The 19,949-nt window shown below is 44.9% G+C and overlaps 1 protein-coding gene across 3 annotated transcripts in view; it reads left to right on the plus strand.

Annotated features, from left to right (window-relative positions):
• IRF2 (interferon regulatory factor 2) overlaps nucleotides 1-16,024 on the plus strand; it is a 42,190-nt gene extending 26,166 nt beyond the window's left edge. For 2 of the 3 annotated variants that reach the window (XM_005149034.3, XM_031048935.2), the window contains exons 6-10: nucleotides 784-830; nucleotides 4,557-4,668; nucleotides 8,174-8,338; nucleotides 13,294-13,340; nucleotides 14,675-16,024. In XM_005149034.3, the coding sequence (XP_005149091.1) occupies nucleotides 784-830; nucleotides 4,557-4,668; nucleotides 8,174-8,338; nucleotides 13,294-13,340; nucleotides 14,675-14,986 (683 nt within the window). In that variant the 3' untranslated portion in view covers nucleotides 14,987-16,024. The remainder of the gene's footprint in view (nucleotides 1-783; nucleotides 831-4,556; nucleotides 4,669-8,173; nucleotides 8,339-13,293; nucleotides 13,341-14,674) is intronic. The other variant, XM_031048936.2, reaches the window with a different exon arrangement.
• The last annotated feature ends 3,925 nt before the right edge of the window (nucleotides 16,025-19,949 follow it).

The following is a 19,949-nucleotide window of genomic DNA, read 5'->3' on the forward strand; positions in this document are numbered from 1 at the left end:
CTTTCTGTGTGGCTAAATTTATGTGTGAGTGAGAGCAAAAGAATTTGGCTGCAAACATTTCTAATTCTCAGTGCTATCTTGTAGTAGAGATGGGAAAAATTCTTGGGGCATGTCTGTACAAACTGGGGTAGAGCTGAGCTTGCAGTAGCAAGTCTGAGCTTCTACATCAGGGTCTTGTCAGGTCAGGGCAGGGGCAGCAACACAAGGGTCTGCCAAGGCACACGACATTGTGTGAAGGTTGTAAGCTCTGTGATTCTCAATTCACCATGATTGCATAAAACACTTACGCATGAATTATAATACACCCCCCCTTCAGATGCCAACTATTTACAAAAATATTTGTTGAAGTTTATTGTGATCTCTTTTCACATTAAATCAATGAACAATTTCCTGTTTTTATATAGCTAAAGTGAGAGTGTCACAAGTGTGATGAGACATACATTTAGCTTTTTCCCCTTTTAAATATTCCCCCCTTCTGTTTTTTAACAGGACTTAGTGCTTAGTTTGTCATTCTTCTATGTTTTTCACCTTGATTTCCTCAGTCCCATCATAGCTCTTTTTTGTAGCCCTTTAAAAAGCAAACCACAAAGCCAGAATGTTCAAGGTGCATTTTTGACTGCTGAGGCCTCAGGGGAATTAAAATCAAGCAAAGTGTGTTATCACTTTCCTAGGAGGTGCTGCCATTTTGAGGCACCTTTTGGGGCTATTTGTTGGTGAATATAGAAAGTGTGAAGGATAACCATAGTACATAGGACTTTAAGAAATCTTCCTCTGTCATTGCAGGAAAAAAACCGAAGCCTGAGAAGGATGACAAATTCAAACAAATTAAGGTAAGAAGTGGCTGTTTAATAGTGCAGAGCTTGTGAAAACAATCTGTTGCAAATTTCTTTAATAGCCCCAATAGTTTATTGTGGTGGATATTTGCAAATCTCTCATGCTTGTGGTTTGGTTAAGTAGCTACAGTTACATGGGATGTTTGGGTTCTTTTTAAAACGTGAAGACTGTTAAAGCCATGACTGACGTCATCAGTTGACACAGCCCTTGTGTTACAGTGCCTGGAGGTTGGAAAACTGGCAGCCGCAGCAATACATTTGCCATTTGTTTGTCTGTGTAAGTAGAAATACAGTAATTATGGAAGGAATGCTTCTGAACAATGGAGCTACCTTTTGGAGCAATTAATTGCTGTGTGTAAGGCATTGGAAATGCATTTTCTTTTAGGCAAAGGGGAGTTCTTCCAGAGCTGCTCCTTCTGTTCCTGTTCTGTCAGTTAGAAGACCTCAGGTGTAAAGCTCCTCAGTCACTGTTGGAGATTCTTCTTGTTCAGAGCTTGGACCCAGACTGACATTACCTTTCCCTACAAAGCATGGTGTTTTCTAGCTTTCTTACTTCTGACGAGCGCCTCTGCTAGGTGTTCAGTATTACATACAGGCAAGACTTCGTCTGCCATATATTTTTGCAAAGGTTTGCTTTCAGCCTTCAGTAAAGTTGCTGTCTTTGGGTTGCACCTAGTAGCTGTGTTTGCTGCAGAAGGGCACGCCAGAATACTGCAATTTTTAAATTGCCTTGAAGGAACCACTTTTTAAGCATCCTACCTGGGTCATGCAGCCACATGTGCTTGTTATAACATGACTGATGGTAGCCTGTGTTCAGCAGGAGCCAGTAAACTCCTTTGGTCAGGGCAGAGCAGTGTGTGATGCCTGCTAAAGCTGGCAGTAGCAGTTTGCCAATTTCCGTCCTTCATAGTCTTTCTTTCAATTGAAATACAATATTAAATGCATTAAAAGCTGTAGAGGTGCTTGAATGATTTTGTCCTCTTCATTAAGATTAATCTCACAAATAGTCATTGCTGATGAAGTCCCAGTGATGCCTGGCAGATTAGTACATGTGGCATTACACCTGGGAGTAGGTGCTGGCGGGGTGATGCTCACAGCTTTTGGGAGCACTTTCCTCCTGCTTGGTTGCCGTGAGCTGCACAGAAGCATTAGCCAGGTGATGCAGGAGCAGTGAGCTGAGCTGGCCATGCCTCCAGCACATACAGTTACTAGTGATACCTATTACAAGCATACAGCTCACCAGCCAGTGACTGTGGTATGGCCACTTGGCTCCTGTGGACTTTGAGCTGGGGCCAGGTAGTGTTCCTGTCTGTTTCCCCTTATTCTGACAAAGGTGTGCATGGGCTGGCCTCCAGATATGCCTGGATTTTAAAGGAGGGGCTCCTTCCATGCTCAGCTACAGTTAGACTGACTATTGAATGTTGAAAGCTTTAATAGTGGAGAAGGGTGGTGGATAAACTAATGCAAATGCACATTTCTGATCATTAAAAGCTGCTTATAGTTGCTTTGCTTGGTGATATGAATTCCTGAGATCCGAGTTGTGTGTTTTGCATTGAATGTCTTGCAGTTACTGCAAAAACCTTTCATTAGTGGAGCTGAGTGGTATTCTGCTTCATGATTGCCTGGTAACTGCCGTGGGGCAATATCAGCAGAGGGAGAAGATGAGGATCTGAGTACAGATCTGCGAAGGGACTTGAGCATAGCAAGAGTCTCACGTTGAGCTCCCCCCTGTTGCCATTGGTGCACCCTGTGCGCACCCACAGCAACAGTGGTGAGGGTGAGGAGCCCTGCCAGACCTTGCTAAGCTTGAGCAGCATGCTTGGAGCGCTCGCTTCCTGCTTGTCCCAGTGGATGTGAGGGACCTGGGTCTTACCAAATCCTTGCTCTGCATTAGGCAGTGGAGGCTGCAAGCAGGTTTCCTGCCTCACAAATGTCTCTTTACCACTGGGCTTCTGGGCAAATGGTGTCTCTCCATTGAAAGAATGAGTACTTGACAATGGGAAGAAGCCATAAGTGTCTAAATAGCCCAGATAAAAATAAGCTCTTACCTTTGAAACATTTCAAAGGACTGAGCGGCCTGCCTTATCCTAGATGTATTCTTTTGACTATGCATGTAGGTCCCTATTGAGACATTTTTCAACTCTGACACCCTTCCTCATGTATTTAGCTTAGGCTAGGCGTCTGGACACTGAAAATCTAGGTAATTTAACACCAACTGTGCCAGTGTCCAAGTCCCTTTGTGGATCTGGCATCATCACCCGAGTTCCAGGATGCATATTTGTTTCTGCAGCTCGAAAGGGGCTACTAAATAAACTTCACAGAAACCAAGCCTCAGCAAAGCTGAGTGTAATTCTGCGTGTGCAGCATTCTCACAGGGCAGCTGTATTTGCTGGGGCATTGCACAACACCAGAGGCTCAGGGCTGCAGCATACAGCCCTAGCTGTCTTTTCAGTTGTGATCCTCAGTGGATCAATAGCATCTAATTCTACCTTTTCCAGCTCTCCAGGTCTTTGACCTGTGAGTCGACACAACCAGTGCGGCTCCTCAAATACCTAGTTGCCATTAATACTAACTTTGCACATTTGTGATTTGAAGAGGGGCCTTGGGACTGGGCATGTGTTCGCCTCACTTGATGGCTGGGAAGGTGCAAACTTGGGTCGAAGTGACAGCTCATTTGAAGTGGATCACAGTCACAGCATGTGGCATCCAGAAAGGCCTATCATGCTGTCCCCAGTGTTTTTTTAACCTGTGATAACAGTTCATATGGTTAGTACTGTGAAGGGCTGGCACCACAAGTCCTGGGGCTTATGTTTGCCCTGCTCTTGCTGAAATGCTTTAAAGCAGTGAAAATGGACATGGTGTGGCATCACATTCAACTGGCAGGCATGCACCTTTCTGCAGGGGTCAGCAGCAAGGTAGAACTTGCCTTGCAGGGCTGGCATAGCCAGACTGGGGTAAGAGAAGACTTTAGACTTTGTAACTGATAACCCTGTAAGGGAGCCAGTACGAGGGAGAAAGTTGGACCTGGAGATAATTCTTCAGATGTGGGTACAGCTTTTTAAAGAAAACCTGAGTTTATGAAATTAAACATTTTGGTGTCTATTCCAGAGGGATTTTTTTAGATTCCCACTCGAGAGTACCAGACCTACAGAGATGTATCTTGTAGACAGCTCAGTCTATGTAGAACAGGTGGTGTTTTCCCAACGCTATTGCCCTGTGGTAATGTTTATGATGCAATCTGAAAGGCTGTGTTTAGTGTAAACACTTTGGTTTGCTTTCAGGCTTGCTACAGAGAAAAATTAATGTTAGGATTTAGTAATTGCTGTACAGAAGCTTTCAGTAAGAGATACAGCATGTTTGGAAGGGAATGAGAATGAATATTAAACAGAGCATCATTTTAAAGCAGTGTTTCTTCCTTGTTTGTTGCAAATGTTAATCTCTTGTAGTAAATAGCACATTGATTTTTTGCTCTCTGGAGGCTCACTCTAAATCTGAACATTAAAAATAGCTTTCATCTCAAAGCAGAAGGTTTGGAAATTAGTAGACTGGCTTCTTCTCAAGGAACCAAAATAGTCATTCTAAGACTGTGTCTAGCAGAGAGCAGGGGGTATTATGGCAGGCAGAAGCAATATGATTTATTACTGGCACAGAACAAAGAGATGAACTGAGTCTAGGCTCCTAAAATAAATCAAACCTGACCTAACTGTACTGTTTTCATTCTAGCAAGAGCCAGTTGAATCATCTTTTGGGATTAATGGGTTAAATGACGTCACTTCTGACTATTTGCTGTCCTCCAGTATAAAAAATGAGGTTGACAGTACAGTGAACTTTGTAGGTAAGTACTTCTATGGTTTTCTTACATGCTAAACATACAGGTGACTTCAGAACTCTTTTGACTCTGCCAGACTCAGCTGCCATCAACATTTTGCACTTTGGAGAAGGTTGTGGTTGCAGTCAAGTTGACCCATTTTTCACTAGCCTGAGCCACACGAGGTCCTGGTTGCAGGTCAGCCCCACCATCTTGCAGAGACAGAGAGCAGCACTGTAGTGGTGTGGTGGCTTTTCCTGACATGAACCTAGTCCATAGGGTAGTCCTCAGCTATGAGAAGACTGTAGCCAATGTCATGTGGGAGTTAAGCTGTAGTGAGCTTGTGGTTTCCCATTGCTCAGAGTGAAGGTTTGTATAGGGTACTGTTTCATTTGGGAGATTAAACCTGCAGACAAGATTGAGGGATTTGATTTTTTTTTTTTAACTGGTACCTCTGTAGCAGAGTTAATTTTTAATGTCACTGAGCTAACAACAAGGATCAGTGAAGACTGCAGTTAGAAACTGGTACATTAGGAATTAGCTGTCATCACAGCATATGAATAAATGATTCTCGGTAGAATTAATTGGGCTGGTTTTTGACAGCTCTTTTTTGGTTGAGGTTGTCAGAGCAGTGAGGGCTCATAAAAATGCGACCCATATACCATTTTTACTAGAATTACATTTTTATATATGACAAACAAGTGTTTGAAAGATATGTTAGTCTTCTGCTTGTAGAGATGGCAGAAATTATGTGCAGTGACTATTTTTGATCCCCATTTCATAGGTTGCAAGGCTTTGCATAGTCATTCCCCTCAAGTACTTCTGTGGCTGAAGAGTTTGTGAGTAGTCTTCCTCTCTTTATGGCAGTTCATTTAATCATCTGTTGCTTTGTAAGAGTGTTAGAACACAATTGTCACTTCGGCTGTCACAGAGTTTTGTAACTTGAAGGGATAGCACTGTAGTGCTATTAGTGCTTCCTATTTACTGACTGACTCATTAAGAAATCTGAAACACCCTCAAGGCCACTGTGCAGTCCCAGGGAAGAAGTTTCGAACACTTTTGCTTTATTTTACAGTCTTAAAGTCAAACAGAGATCGTTTAAAAGTAGTCTTTGGAAAATACCTGGTGTTCCCCAAAACCCACTAACATCATACAGTCATTATGCTGCAGACACCTCGGTTTTCTACAGTACAGTGAATCCCAAACTCCTGTATGATTTTATGATGAGATGAATGGATGTTGCACCTTAGAAGATCACAGCAACAGTTTACAGGGCAGGACTCATAGTAGCAACTTCAACATCTAAGAGGTCTGTTGTGGAAACCAAGCAAGAGATTCAGAATAGCGGAACTGAATTTGCATCTTGAGGGCATTGTTTTTTCTCTGGACTCAGAGAGTCCAGTTTCAGTTGCAGGATAGCAAGGCTTGAGTGGGTAACTGGCATCCACTGTTGTTTAATGGCTTATGAAGTGTGCTGCTTATGCAGGCTGGAGAGAGAAGTCCTTATTTAGGATTGCAATTGGGATTTTAATGTAAATAGGGGGAAAAAGGTAAAATAGATCTGTTCTGCAGAAAGGAGGGAAGACAGCTGGATGGGAGGAGAGGCAAACGGCACCTGTAGTGTTTCTGACATATGTGCAGCTTATGGGAAGTTGCGGCATATTGCCCAAGTGAGCAGTAATTTTCGCTGTGCAAGTTATCTCTTGGGGTGGGTAAGAATTCGTCAGGTATTGAGGAGAAAGATAAAGCAGTGCAGATGGCTTGGTCATACCCTGATAGAGTTGCACAATATTGGTTTCACCCAGATAAAAATTCACTCTATGTGTGCATGCTCTTGCCCCTGCACCCCACTCAGTAAAAGACTGATTGTTTCAGAACTAGGAAAGGTGAAATGGCTTTGAAATAAAACAAGTGGAACAAAATAGCAGTAACTGCAGTGATTCAACTTTAAAAAAAAGCAACCAACCAACAACTCTCCAGTATTTATGTGATTTTCTTTATGCTGGAATTGTACCATAAAATACATACCTAGGTTTGGGGGATTTTCTGGTGGTTACCTGGCAGTTCACAAAGTAAAATGATAGGCAGCTTTTCTCTGGGAGAAAAACCTGTCACTTTTGAAAAGTTGTGTTCTAGCCTTGTCAAAAGCTAGAAGGCAGGAACGATTGTGTGTATATACACGTGCATTCATGTATATGTAGCTTAGTTCATCCAGGAGCACATGCTACCTTTTGACTTTTTAAAAATTAATAATTAAAGTACTTGGATTACTTAACAGAAGAATTTCAAGATGCACTGGGTTTCATTGCCTACGTTTTTTCCAGTCATGGGTTTAGAGAAAAATATACTGTCTGAATTTTGAACAACACACCAGGTTTATACAGATTTTGTCTGTATGAAGATTGCTCTTTTTGAAGCTTTATGCTGCAGTGAAAAAATACCTATAGTTCTTCCCTTTCTCTTGGACAACTGTGCATTCAGGTTCGCCATCCTCTGAGATGGCTCCATCACCATGCGCTCTTCTGACCTAATAGCGACTTTCTGCTCTGTGCTGGGTTAATGCAGTTGTCATGTGTTCATATTGCTGGGGCTAACAGGGGAGTTGTACAAGACAGAGGAAATAGTCTAAAGCAGCTCCAGAGAAGTGAGATTCTGGATTTCGCTACTCTTTTACTCAGTAGCTTCTTGGTACCTTGGATTATTCCCGTTTTGGAAAGGTGTTGTGTACCACAATTAATGTCTGCAAAGCACTTCAGGGCACTTCCAAAGCATCCATGGTGCCTTCACTTTGTAGAAATTACTTATGTTCCTTTGGTATTAAATAGCAGGTACCTGGGGGAATAAGAAAACCCTCTCTTAATAACTAACCAGACTAGCTTTCTGTCACAGACCATGGGGATTGCAGACTACAGGTACAACTGTCTTTCCACATACTATCAGTGGTAGTGCAAGGATGAGTGAAAATAATCTAATTGGAGGAGAAAATTTTCAGAGATCCATGTCATGTATAAATCAGAGTCATGTTTTAGATGACCACAAGGCCAGCTTTTGCATGCCAGTTCTGGTCTTGTGGTGCCTAATTTACATGAAAGCAGCATCCAGAGGCCATGGGATGTTGGCAGCTTGCTTGTTGAGGATGCTTTCCTGGATCAGGAGAGATTGCTGTGGTCCATATGTTGTGGTGAGACCACATTTACGGGTGGAGGAGGAGTGTGGCTGTGGTCTTCCTTGCAAAAGCTTTTGGATAGCTGGCATGCAAAGGAGGGCTCAAGGGTGTTATGTGTGAGAGCCATGGGGAGCTGGACATTTTCAGTCATCACAAGTCAGGAAACAGAGGTCTCTGAAGGTGATAGAAACTAAGTCAGTCACATGAGTTTTCTTTAAAAGTGCCATTGAAAGCAGGTGATGGGCATGGAAGAGAGTGCTGAGGCAAAATTGAACTCACATACCAAGTGTTCTCCAAGGACAGACTCTTAGAGATCCAGCAGGATTGAGGTCTGATGAGTAATCAATTTTTATTTCTAACCCTGAGTTGTAGGACAGCCGCACCTTGATGGCAGCAGTGAGGAGCAGGTGATAGTTGCCAATCCTCCTGATGTCTGCCAGGTAGTAGAAGTGACAACAGAAAGTGATGAACAGCCCCTCAGCATGAGCCAGCTGTACCCCCTACAGATCTCCCCTGTCTCCTCCTATGCAGGTAAGCATCCTATCATTTCTTTACACTCTTTTTTTGTCTGGAAGACGCTGAGTGAAAGGAGGCTCTGCCAGGGTAGAAATATCTATTCATCTAGCTTCTGCATTTTTAATGCAACCCAGAAACTCAACAGTCCTCATTCCACCTGGGGAAACAGCTCTGAACATCTGAGGTGGGAAATGTAAGCTGCAGATTTTAGCCTGTGACTAATGGAAAAAGAACCTTTTTAGATGTAATGCAAAGAGTTCTTGTCTTTTATTAGAGGGAAGTTTTAAGTGGTACAAATTATGTGTCTCAGATACAGTGTGTTTCCTTTGCCCCTGACTTACTAAGGGTTAAAGGTCTTCTCTGCCTTTCCTCTGCCTGTTTGTTTCCTCTGTGCCTAGCATAGTGGACACAGAGTGCTGAGGGCTGCACTAATGATGTATAATGAAGCCGTGGAGCTGTGGGCCCTGGGGGAGTAGATCTGTCTTGTTACAAGTAGTCTGCAGGCTAGAACAGCCATGTAGTGGCTGATAACAAGTGGTCCTGTGAGCAGCAGAGCTGTGGACATCTGGCTTCCAACGTCTGCCTCGCTTCTGGGTTCACTGATATATAAAAAGGAGTGAGATAACAAGCTTTCCCCTTGCATTGCTCCCAGTCACGAGGTGCTAATGGTTTCTCTTTTTTGTCCAGGGCCCCTTATTTTCACTAAACTGGTAGGAAGTTCAGAGTCTTTGCACTCATTTATCCCTTATCCAAGTCCGACAGTATGTTCAGAAGTTGTTAGGGCAGAACACACATAAATGCACATGTGGGCGTGCTATATAGAGTCCCTGCAATCATATAAGCCTTATTTCTGTAGGAAGCAGGACAAAGCCACATTTGAAAGTACACGTTGTTTCAGATCCAACTTGTCCTTCCTTTAACGTGTTGCTAACTTGCAAGCCTCAGGAGACAGGGTAGAAATACAAACGTCATATTTTTAGGCAAACTTAAGTATTAATTGTTCCCCGAGCAATTTACTATTTTACACATGGTTTTACCTTTGACTCATTAGGCTGAAATTACTTCCAGATACATTTTATAAATTACATATTTGGTAATTTTTTCTTTGGGTCCGGGTGAATAATATTATGTTCTTTTGAATAGCCTCCAATGTTAGTCTCACACATGTTAATAAACCATTATGCTTCCCAATGTGTTTAGTCTGTAATGGCCAAAGCATTTAGAAGAGTTTTGCAAAGTGTAAGGCAGGGAATGAGGGTGCTTTAACTTATTAGCAGCTGGGAGAGAGGGTCTTGTGGAAGCCATGGTGTTTGTGTGGGCTGGGATGATAGAGAAGTGTGGTCTGGTGACAGGAGAACCACCCTGAAATGAGCAGGTGATGAGCTACCTCTCCTAAAGTAAATGCAGCAAGCCTGCATAAGGAAAATGAGACATGGCTGGAGTACTTCTGCTATCCTCTTATGTTGTTTTAGTATCCTGGTGAACTTCAGCTAGTCTAACTTATACCAGGACCTGCTAGCCCGTAACTCAGCTAACACTGAGATGATTTCAAGCCACTGACATGCTTCTGAATGCATCTCAAGGCAGTTCTTGTTGATCCTGGTTACTCTAGCTAGAGGCCAGTAAGAAGTGGAGTACTGCAAGGGTCAGTCCTTGGGCAAGTCCTGTTTCATGTATCAATGAGCAGAAGAGGTATTGGTGTACACACTTGTGAAGGTTACAGGTGATACCAAAGAGGGGACAACAGTCAATATGCTTGAGGGCAGGGCCACCATCAGAGACCTGGAGAAACTGCAGGAACAGGCCAGCAGAAACCTTACCAAATTCAGCAAGAACAGGTGCCAAGTCCTGTGCCTGGGAGAGAAGAGACGCTTGCAGCAGTAGAGGCTGCGGCTGATGGGATGGAGAGCAGGTCTGCACAAGGTGGATGGGAAGTGGGCTGAATGTGAGACAGCAGAGCACCATAGCCACAGGGAAGGCTACCAACTTTCAGGAGCATAGCCAGGAAAGTGATTAGCCCCCTCTGTTCAGCAGTAGTTACGTTACTTTTGGGTTGGGTCCAGTCTTGAACCTCCCAGTCCAAGAAAGATACAAACAAAGGGGAGCAAGTGCAGAGAAGGGCTACCAGATGATAAAGGGCTGGAACACTCTGTGAGGAGATACTGAGGGACTGAGGCTTGTTCAGCCTGGAGAAGAGATGGTTTTGAAGACCTCATAGCAGCCTGCCCCTACTTTCAGGGATGTTATCAAGAAGGTAGAGTCAGGCTCTTCACAGTGGTGTGTGGTAGGACGATGAGGAATAGCAGGAATAAACAAGCAAAAGAACTTGGTCCAGCTGGATACAAGAAAAAAATGTCACTTTTTTCAGCACAAGGACTGACAGGCAGTGGAGCAGGATGCCCAGGGAGGCTGTGCTGCTTCCACCCTTAGCGGTTTTGAAGACCTGATTGGATGAGGTTACAAATAACCCAATCCTGTCCTATAGCTGGCCCTGTTTTGAGCAACAGGTTGAGCTATAGACTTCCTGAGCTCCCTTCCAGCCCAAATCATTATATGAGCCTTTATTTGTGAAGCATGCATTTGTCCTTGAAGCATGAAAGAGGACAGGGGTCTATGGTTTCTTAGAACCCTGAAACTTAGAGGACATTGTGTGACTATTTCTGGCTTTGTCTTGTTCCACACAAACCCTTGTGATTACAACAGGAGGCTCATGGTTTTGCTGGGTTGAGCTGCCTGCTCTGTCAGGTGCTACCACTGAATGGCAGGAAAGAGTATGACCATAGCAGCTGTGCAGGAACAGTTAGTTTAGCTCTTCTGAAATGACAATAACAAAAAGTAGTCTGAGGTTTCAGCTGTCCTACATAAATCTGTTTTATTTCAAAACCACTTCTAGCTCCTCTCTGAGGTTACTCAGGCAAATGATGTGAAGTGGCCCTTGTAGGTTTTCTCATATTTCCACTGACGTCTATGAAGGCCATTTTTTTAGTACCAAGGCTGTTGTCAGCCTCCTCTTGTGTTTGACACTGATTCAAATAATCTTCGTGATTGAAATAACCTAACTTTCCATGCCTGGGTGATTAGCTTCCCTGGCTTTGCTAACTGTAGTGCTATCTCTTGCTCAGCATTTTGTTATGTATAAACACCAAGCATAGATTCCTTTTCAGCTGCATCACTCCTTTTTTGTTGCCACATGTTTCTTCTTGTCAAGGAATATCTTTTTTTTGTCTCTAAGTGGATTCCTCCTATTGATTCTGTCTCCAAGGCAATTTTTTCTTTACATGGATTCATTTCTGCCTCTCCTCTCCCCAGTATAGCTTACTTAGCCAGATTAATCACATTGGCATATCTTTCTTTACCTGAGCCAGTGAGTGAGAAGCCCTGTAGAGTGTTAACTTCACAGGACTTCACAGTTAGATTCAACATTTCAGACTGCTCTGCATGCTGTGGCGAAGACTCTGGCATAGGGGAGATACTGGCTTTGGAAGTCATAGTCTGGAGCAGCTGAGCTGCTTGCTTCCTCACCTCGGAAGGACTGGGTGCAGTTTAGACCCTGAGATCTGACTATTGGTTTACAGTCCTCTGTATAAACCTAATGCTTAGCCTGAGCGAAGGGCAAGCACTGCCACTATCTCTGAAGATGTGCAGGGACACAATCCATGAGACACAGTCTGTGCACCCCTAGCACTTCTGTCCAGTGCAGAGCATCAGGATGCTCTTTGAAAGGGCAGGATCATGGTTTATGGTCACAGGGGTGCAGGGGCTGTGCAAAGCAGTCTGCATGGGCTAAAATGTGTAATGCAGAATGGAAAGTGGAAAATGGGACTTGAGAGCTTCATTGCCTGCTACAGTTACTCATCACATCATTCCATCAACCTTGTAAGTTCTGTGTTCCTTTTGGCTTAAGGTATGGGTGAGCCCTCTCTGTTCAGCCCTGGTGTGGCTTTTTCAGATGCTCTTGATAGCCTGATACACACCTAGGAAACAGGACACATGGGTTCAGAACCCCACAAGCTGAAGGGGACCTGTGGTCCAAGCCTTCACTTTCCTGAGTGAGGGTCTGGGCACTGAGCAGCTGTGCTGAAGGCAGCAGCCATTGCTGCAAACTGGTTCTGAAAAGAGGGGTTTGTGCCCTGTCTCAGGAACCTGACCCTCAGGCACTGGGAGACCTGTGTTCAGACACACATGGGCTTGAAAATACAGTCAGGATTCCTGGATTTCAGGCTCTTCTGCAAGTGGGGGATACAGCAGCAGGAGAATGGCTATCCTGCTGGAGCTGTGCTCCTGTGTTTGTGCTCTGGTTGAAGTGAGGACAGTGAAGGAGGCCTTGTACAGCGAAGGGAGGTGATGGGGCTGGAGAAAGCAGCATTCCTTCTTGCTTGAGTGGTCGGTGAAGGGTTGAGAAATAAGCTGGGGGGGTACGGGGGGAACGACAGGAGTGGGTGACAGAAGCGAAATGAGAGCAAAGTATAACAGTAATGAAACACCAGAAGTCATAACAAGCTCTTGAGGCAACAGGCTGAGATAACAGTTCATGAAACAAAAACATACTTATCTCCTCTGGGGTGGAGTTGTTGCTGGTTTTGCAGGGAGATAAAATAAGGATTTGGACAGAACTTTGCTCTTTGCCAGGCCTGAAGCTGCCAAGAGAGGAAGAGGGGGCATCCCTGCTTGCCAGAGAATGCACAAATCTACTTCATCCCTCTCCATTGCTGTCTTGTCCAGGGTATAGCCATGCTAACTGTGATAAAACCATGTAAATTTACCCCAGTTGTTCAATGCAGCTGTGCTGTCTAGCCCTTGCATCACTATTACTGCAGCAGGGTGTCCATGCTTCTCTGTTTTTTTCTGGTTGGTTGACTTGACCCTGCTTGCTTCTACTTGCTGGAAATAGATCAGATATCTTGAGCTGGGTTTTGCTACTGTAGATAGAATAGTGCAAGTTTCATTTTTGGTTTTATTTTGTTTGATAGAAAGCGAAACGACGGACAGCGTTCCAAGTGATGAAGAAAGTGCAGAGGTAAGAATTTTCTGGGATTTTAGCGTCTTGGAGCAAGGTCTCAAGAACAGTGTCCTGAGATGTTCTTCCCCCTCGTAATACCTGGGGAAGAAAAACAAGCCAGGAAGGTTCAAGAGAGACAGACATTTTGATGATTGTCACAGAATGAATCTATACAAGTTTTTTCCTCCTCATCTGTCCAAACTACAAGGAGATTAATTTGTATCATAAGATGTTCTGGCAAGCCATCCACAGTCCCAGCTAGTTTGTTAATATGATGCCCTGACATTGCTGGGTAATGAGTATTTCGTCTTGGTTGAAACCATGCTCACGTTGTTTTCCTTAAGTGGCTCTGGACTCTTAACAGTTGGAGGAAATGCTTACACATATAATAGAAATGCAACTTGAATGTTTGAGGTATGTGAGGCAAAAAACATTCCTGAACACTCATTTGGGTATTGCTGGGTGAAAGGAATCAGTGGGACAAGATCCTTTGCAACACCAGAACTTGCCTTTTTCTTCTGGGGCTGCCATCCAAGTGACCAGGCCTGGTGATTTCCATGAGTACTTAGGTGCCACGAGCTCCCTGAGGGCACTTAGAAGCCCTGTGCTGCAATGCATTTTTTGCAGGACTCTTGCAGATCTCTCTCTGCTGTGCCCCCAGAAAGCCCCTGAATTCTTGGAGAAGTGCAGGTTGTGTGCAGCTGTCTAACAGTGCAGCTAGCCTTCTTGCTTTGTCTCTTGTGCCTTGGTTAGGGTAAAGACCATATGTAGACTGCCAGTAATGACTCCCCAAACCTCATTTGGCAGAACATGCCATTGTGGCATATGTGATGGGGAAAGGACTGAATGTACATCTTTCCTCGGTGGCCCTCACCCTGTGATAGGGGAGACACCATCAAGTGACAGTGATTTTCCTGGCAGTTTCACCAAACTGTGTTGACAGTTTGGGTGGTGCTGCTTGAGAGGTCTTGGTTTTCTGTTGCCTGCCTATTGGCAAGGGCATGCTGCCTCTGGTAATGAAGGAGACACTTTTGTTTGGAGTGTTTGGTCATCCGTGTCTATTTTTGTGTCCAGCATACTGGGAGTAAGGCCTTTATTTTCCATTAGAAGAGTGGGCAGAACCTCTTGAGTGGTGGTGAGCCACCAGGGTTTAAGCACACTTCAGAAGGGGAAGTGGCTGAGAGCAAAGACATTGAAAGCCAGTGGCCAGAGGCCCTTTTAGGACTTATGCTTTTAGAGATGGGGTAATTCCTGTGCAATTTGTGTTTCTGTCTTCATCTTGTTACTCAGAGCACTTCTAAAAGTTGCATTTGCTCATACAGTCTTCCCTCCTATTTCCCCCACTTTTCTAGGGACGACTTCATTGGCAGAAGAGAAACATTGAAGGCAAACAGTATCTCAGCAATCTGGGAATGAGGAACACTTCTCATATGCTTCCTAGCATGGCAACTTTTGTAGCCAACAAGCCAGACCTCCAAGTCACCATCAAAGAAGAAAGCTGCCCACTGCCTTACAACAGCTCCTGGCCCCCTTTCCCAGACATCCCTCTGCAACAAGTAGTGTCCCCAGCCTCCACGAGCAGCAGCCGGCCAGACCATGAGACACGGGCCAGCGTCATCAAGAAAACATCAGACATCACCCAGTCGAGAGTCAAGAGCTGCTAAGCCTTTGACAGTGTGATTTTATAGCTTTCTTTTGTTTGGTTTTGTATTTTACATTTCTCTAGGAGAGGTTCATCCCTTGACACACACAAGACAAATCTAAGGTAAAGCCTTGGCAATATAAAACATTGCTGTGTCCGACTCCGCTTGCCGGAGTGTTTTTAACTCAGGACTCCAGCCGTCAGTATGTACACCTGAACCCAGGTGGATTTCCAAGGTTGCTACGTAGGAAAACAACCCCAGAACTTTGGCCCACTCGCAGGTTCCAGTGTTTCATAAGAGGACCAACCAACCACAAGGGAAGTGGTGCTGCTGCGCTTCTTGCTGTCAAGGCTGTGATGGAACTGAAAGCCTCGGAATGGAAGAGAAAATGTGAACTAGCTGGAATATTTTTAAATAAAGAAAAATCTATTGTGAATATTGTACATAGTGCAGTACTAGCAACGTTGCAGTCTGCTTCTGCACCTTATTAAGAAAGCACTTACAAAAGGCCTTTTATTACCTTGCTCTACTTAATGGCACATTGAAGGTCCCTTCCCACCTGTATTCTTTTCCAAGGCTATTCTTGCTAAAGCGTCTTTAAAGAATAGAGGAAAGGAAAGGAAGTTAAAACTTCCCATGTGGATTTCATATGTTTTAAGACTGCTTTTACCATGTTTGTTTCTAATCTGCTATGCTTGAATGCTGCGTGGTACAATAGGAAAAAAAAAAAGAAACCTATTACAGAGATATTATGCAAATTCCCAGATTTAAAAAAAGAAGAAAAATAATTCTAACCAGAGCAAGCTTTTTTATTTTTTATACAGGGGAATATTTTATTCAAAGTAAAATTCTAAAGTGAATATAATTTTTTTTAATCTTTTCTACAGCAAATTTATAATTTTCAGATTCAATCCTTGGTTATCAGCAGTTATTACATCCTTGTGGCACATTTTTTTTTGTTTTTAATTTTGTAAAGGTGAAATAGCTTTTATGAGCTCATGTAGCAATCAGATTATCCTGTGGATTGATAATAAATATGGTATATAGTTAAATTTTTAATAATCCTCTTGTTGGTCTCTTTTAATCTTTCAGCAGCCCCAGATGGCATGGGGTTGACAGGGACGTGAGACCCTGTTGGAGTGAGCAATAGTGTGAGCTGCCTTTACAACTTCTGGAGTACCCATCTAACAGGGTGGGAAGTGCTGTGCTCCAGGCAGCTCAAGGCAGAAAGAGGAACTAGAGGTTAAAGGTGGTGTACTCAAGTTTGGCTTCATGTGCAGAGGCTGGGAGTTAGGGTGCCTCTTCTGCTGTTATTCCATGGTTGGGCTTTGAGCATGTCACCTCATGGAAGCAATCTTGTGAAAGTCCATCACCCACCCAACACAGAGGCTCAGCTGTGCTTGCCCCATTCCTCATAGATCTCTGTTTAGGTTGCTTACAGTTTCCTTGTCCAGAAAAATATCTTTTTGCAGAGTTTCAAACAGTAACTCCTTATTAGTGGAATGAATCAGAAGTCAGATAAACATTCCCTAAGGCTTTTCACATCTACAGTGTGATGACAGATTCTGATTCCTCTGGGTCATTGGGGGAAACTGTTGAGTATTTAATTGAGTGTGCAGTGGCTTGCAGGGTTGATGGTGGAGGTGGTCAGGCTGTGCCATGGACTCTGAAGTGCTGTACACTTCGGGATATCCCTGGCACAGCTGGCTATTGAAAATGGAAAAAAAAAACAGATTTTGCTGTGTTCTTAACCTGGTGCCAGGATTCTAAATTTCATCACAAGTCTGTGTGAAACTTGCAGTTTAGTCTTGCCAGCCCACAGCAGCCTGGTGATAGGCTTTGGTTAGGGCTGGGAGAAAGAGGAAGCCACAAGCAGTGTTCGAACTGAGGCTGAAAAGCAGTACTGGTTGCAGCCATGGTATGTAAACTTTCTGGTCTCTGTCCCTTTCATTTGGTTGTGTGCTTACCCTTCCAGTGGCCACAGGGTTTGGTCTTCCTCTAGGAGCTCGTGCCTGTGTGTATGTGCAGGGTTATTGCAGTGAGTCTCCAGCATCCCTAGTCCTTCACCAGCAGGGTCATGAGGCTCATGGCCAGCTGCTGTGTCTTGTTTTGGGGGCTCACTTGGGTTGATTTTTGTATTTTCTGGATATGGTTTGCTTTGGGTTTGGAAGTTTTTCCATACAACCCCAATAAGATCAGCATCTCTTATTCCCTTGTAAGATGACTGGCCCTTGTTTGTTAGGGTGGGACCTCACAGGGTCACAGGCAAGCCAGGGGAGGAAGGAACACCTTGGGGCATGTTGAGTCCAACCTTCTGTTGAAATCAGAATCTTGGACTAGATTGTTCAAACCAAGTCTTGTATATTTCAAGCAAGGCTTCATGAATCCCTTTAATCCAGCCTTACCTCGTGTAGTGAGTTCTCTGCCCTGCAGCTGGCCGTCGGGGTACTGCTGTGGTTAGGGCTGGGAGCTGCAGGTGGAGTATGGATGGAATGGGGCTGTCTGGAGAGACCTGGGGCCTGCAGAAGAGTCATCTGATGAACTTTTGTTGGGAGAAAGGCAGGCTTGGGGTAGGTAGAAGGGAGAGCCCAGAGCTGCGGTTGTGCAGGGGCAGCCAAATTCAACAGAGGGCTGATGCTGAAACCCTCCTCTTGGGTTTGTTTTTGGAAAGGAAAAGCTGCAGCCTGGGTCTGATCATAGGTTGGGTGTCAGGGCTGAGGGAAAGAGAAGGCTCAGTCACGTGGGGCTGGAAAGCATCATGCAATGTAAACCAAGCACTGACACATCTTCTCTGAATATTTAGTCTGTGGACAGAGGGAGACTTCTGCCTCTGGCACAGCCTGGATTTAGTGCTGAGAGTTATGGCCAAGACAAAGCTCAGAGGTAGGGTTGTGTGGGGCCTGGAAAGCATCTTCCCAAATAAACAGAGCTGACTCAAGCTTTTGCTTTGCTGTGAGGAAGGCTGATGTTTACATCTGCAATGGCCTGCTCTCTCCTCACTGTTCAAATTGGTGGTGTTAAATGTTGGCACAACTCCTCCCTGACCTCAGTACTGTCTGTCCATCTGAGAGAGGGAGCTTATTTGCCCTTTATGGTGAAACACTTCGACTTTCTGAGTTCCACAGGCTCGCTTTGGTGCCTACATGGAGCTTGGCCTCCTACAGGGCTGCCAAAGAGGAGTGAGGTCTGAGCTGCCTTTTCTGTGTGTTCTGTGTAACTTTGGGTGCCTTCAGACAGCCCAGCTGGTTACTGGGGTAAGGAGACGATTGCCCAAAGGCTGCCAAATGATTCTAGGTATATAAATGCATGTCTGCAATGTCAACTGTCACTTGCCAGGAGAAGGATTTGCCATTCTTAGCATCAGCCATCTGAAACTTAGAAGTAGTCATCAGGGAGAGGCAGGCATTTTCTGTTTAACCCATGCATTAACCTTTACATAGTTAAAGTGAGTTCTGTGGTACTGGTGGCTGGGTAACTTGGCTTGCCCTCCCCTTAGTCACAATAACCCCCACCCTGCACAACAAGACACACACAGACATACCTCTGGGAATGGCATGCAGACTTGGTAAATTCCCCTCTTCCCAAGGCGTATGTGTTTGAAGCTCTTCCAAGAAGTACGCAAGCACAGGAGTTACAGAGAAGAGTATCTACCACACAAAGCTGGTGACACTGCTGCAACTTGCTCAGATCAAAAGCAGTTGGTGAGCCACAGGGTGATGTAAATGCAAAGCAGGATTTCTTCAGGCTGGGATGTCAGACGTTCATTCTGAAATGCAATGTTTGATTACATTTACTTGCAAAACTATGCAGTCATAAAATTCAGTCTTGGCCCAACTGCCGATGTGGTTCTGGAATGCTGCAAACCGGGTGCCTGTCCAGGAGCACTATGAGTACTCTCATAGTCAATCTTGCTGCGTATCTCTGTGATGTGGTCAGCAGGTGAGCCTGCAGAAGTTCCCTGGGCAAGGTAATGCTCTCCTCAGCATACACAGGGCTTGTGGCCAGGGTGCTGGCCGTGGTCTGACAGCTCAAGCAGGCCCCTTCGGGGGAGCTTGGCTAGCAAGGTACCATGATACTGAGGTCTCTGGTAAAATCTGATCCACTCAAAAGACCTGTCTGAAGGGCACAGGTGGGATAAAAGTCATCTGCAGTGCAGCAGAAATGGGGAAGATGGATTTGCTTGGGATCTGGGCTGTGTTCAGAGGTGTTTCCTGCAGTGGGGGATATTGTTGCAGCCACCCTGTTGGTTAGGACACTCACAGCCTTCCTCTTTCCAACCACCTCGTCTCGTTATGAACGTCCTATTGAAGGGTTAACCTACACAGCAGCCTCTCCTCATTGAGGGCCTGGTGAGAGCCGCCTTTTCTATCCAGGCACATGTTTTCTCAGACCTTGAGGAACTTTTCACCAGTAGGACACATCCTGCTGCAGAGCTGTTGAACATTAGGGTCAGCGGGACCTCTGGGGGTCACCTGGTCCAACCCCTGCTCCGCGGCTTCAAAGGGAGGTCAGGCTGCCTGGAGCCTTGCTTGGTCAGGTTTGCAGAATCCCCACAGATGGAGACTGCTGCCTCTCTGGGCCCATGCTTGGTGGTTTCACAGTGTGAGTGGGGTGGGGAGCATGGGCTGATGGGGTTCCACATGAGAGCGTGTGTCTCAGATCCCTGGGAAATCAGAGGTTTGGTGGTCCAATCAGAGGAGGGCCACGAGGATGATCAGGGACTGGAGCACCTCCCATATGAAGACAGGCTGAGAAAGTTGGGGCTGTTCAGCCTGGAGAAGAGAAGGCTGTGTGGAGACCTCATAGCAGCCTTCCAGTATCTGAAGGGGGCCTACAGGGATGCTGGGGAGGGACTGTTCATTAGGGACTGTAGTGATAGGACAAGGGGTAATGGGTTGAAACTTAAACAGCAGAGGTTTAGATTGGATATAAGGAAGAAATTCTTTACTGTGAGGGTGGTGAGGTACTGGAATGGGTTGCCCAG

This window comes from Melopsittacus undulatus, chromosome 7 (assembly GCF_012275295.1).
Source record: "Melopsittacus undulatus isolate bMelUnd1 chromosome 7, bMelUnd1.mat.Z, whole genome shotgun sequence".
NCBI classification, from domain to species: domain Eukaryota; kingdom Metazoa; phylum Chordata; class Aves; order Psittaciformes; family Psittaculidae; genus Melopsittacus; species Melopsittacus undulatus.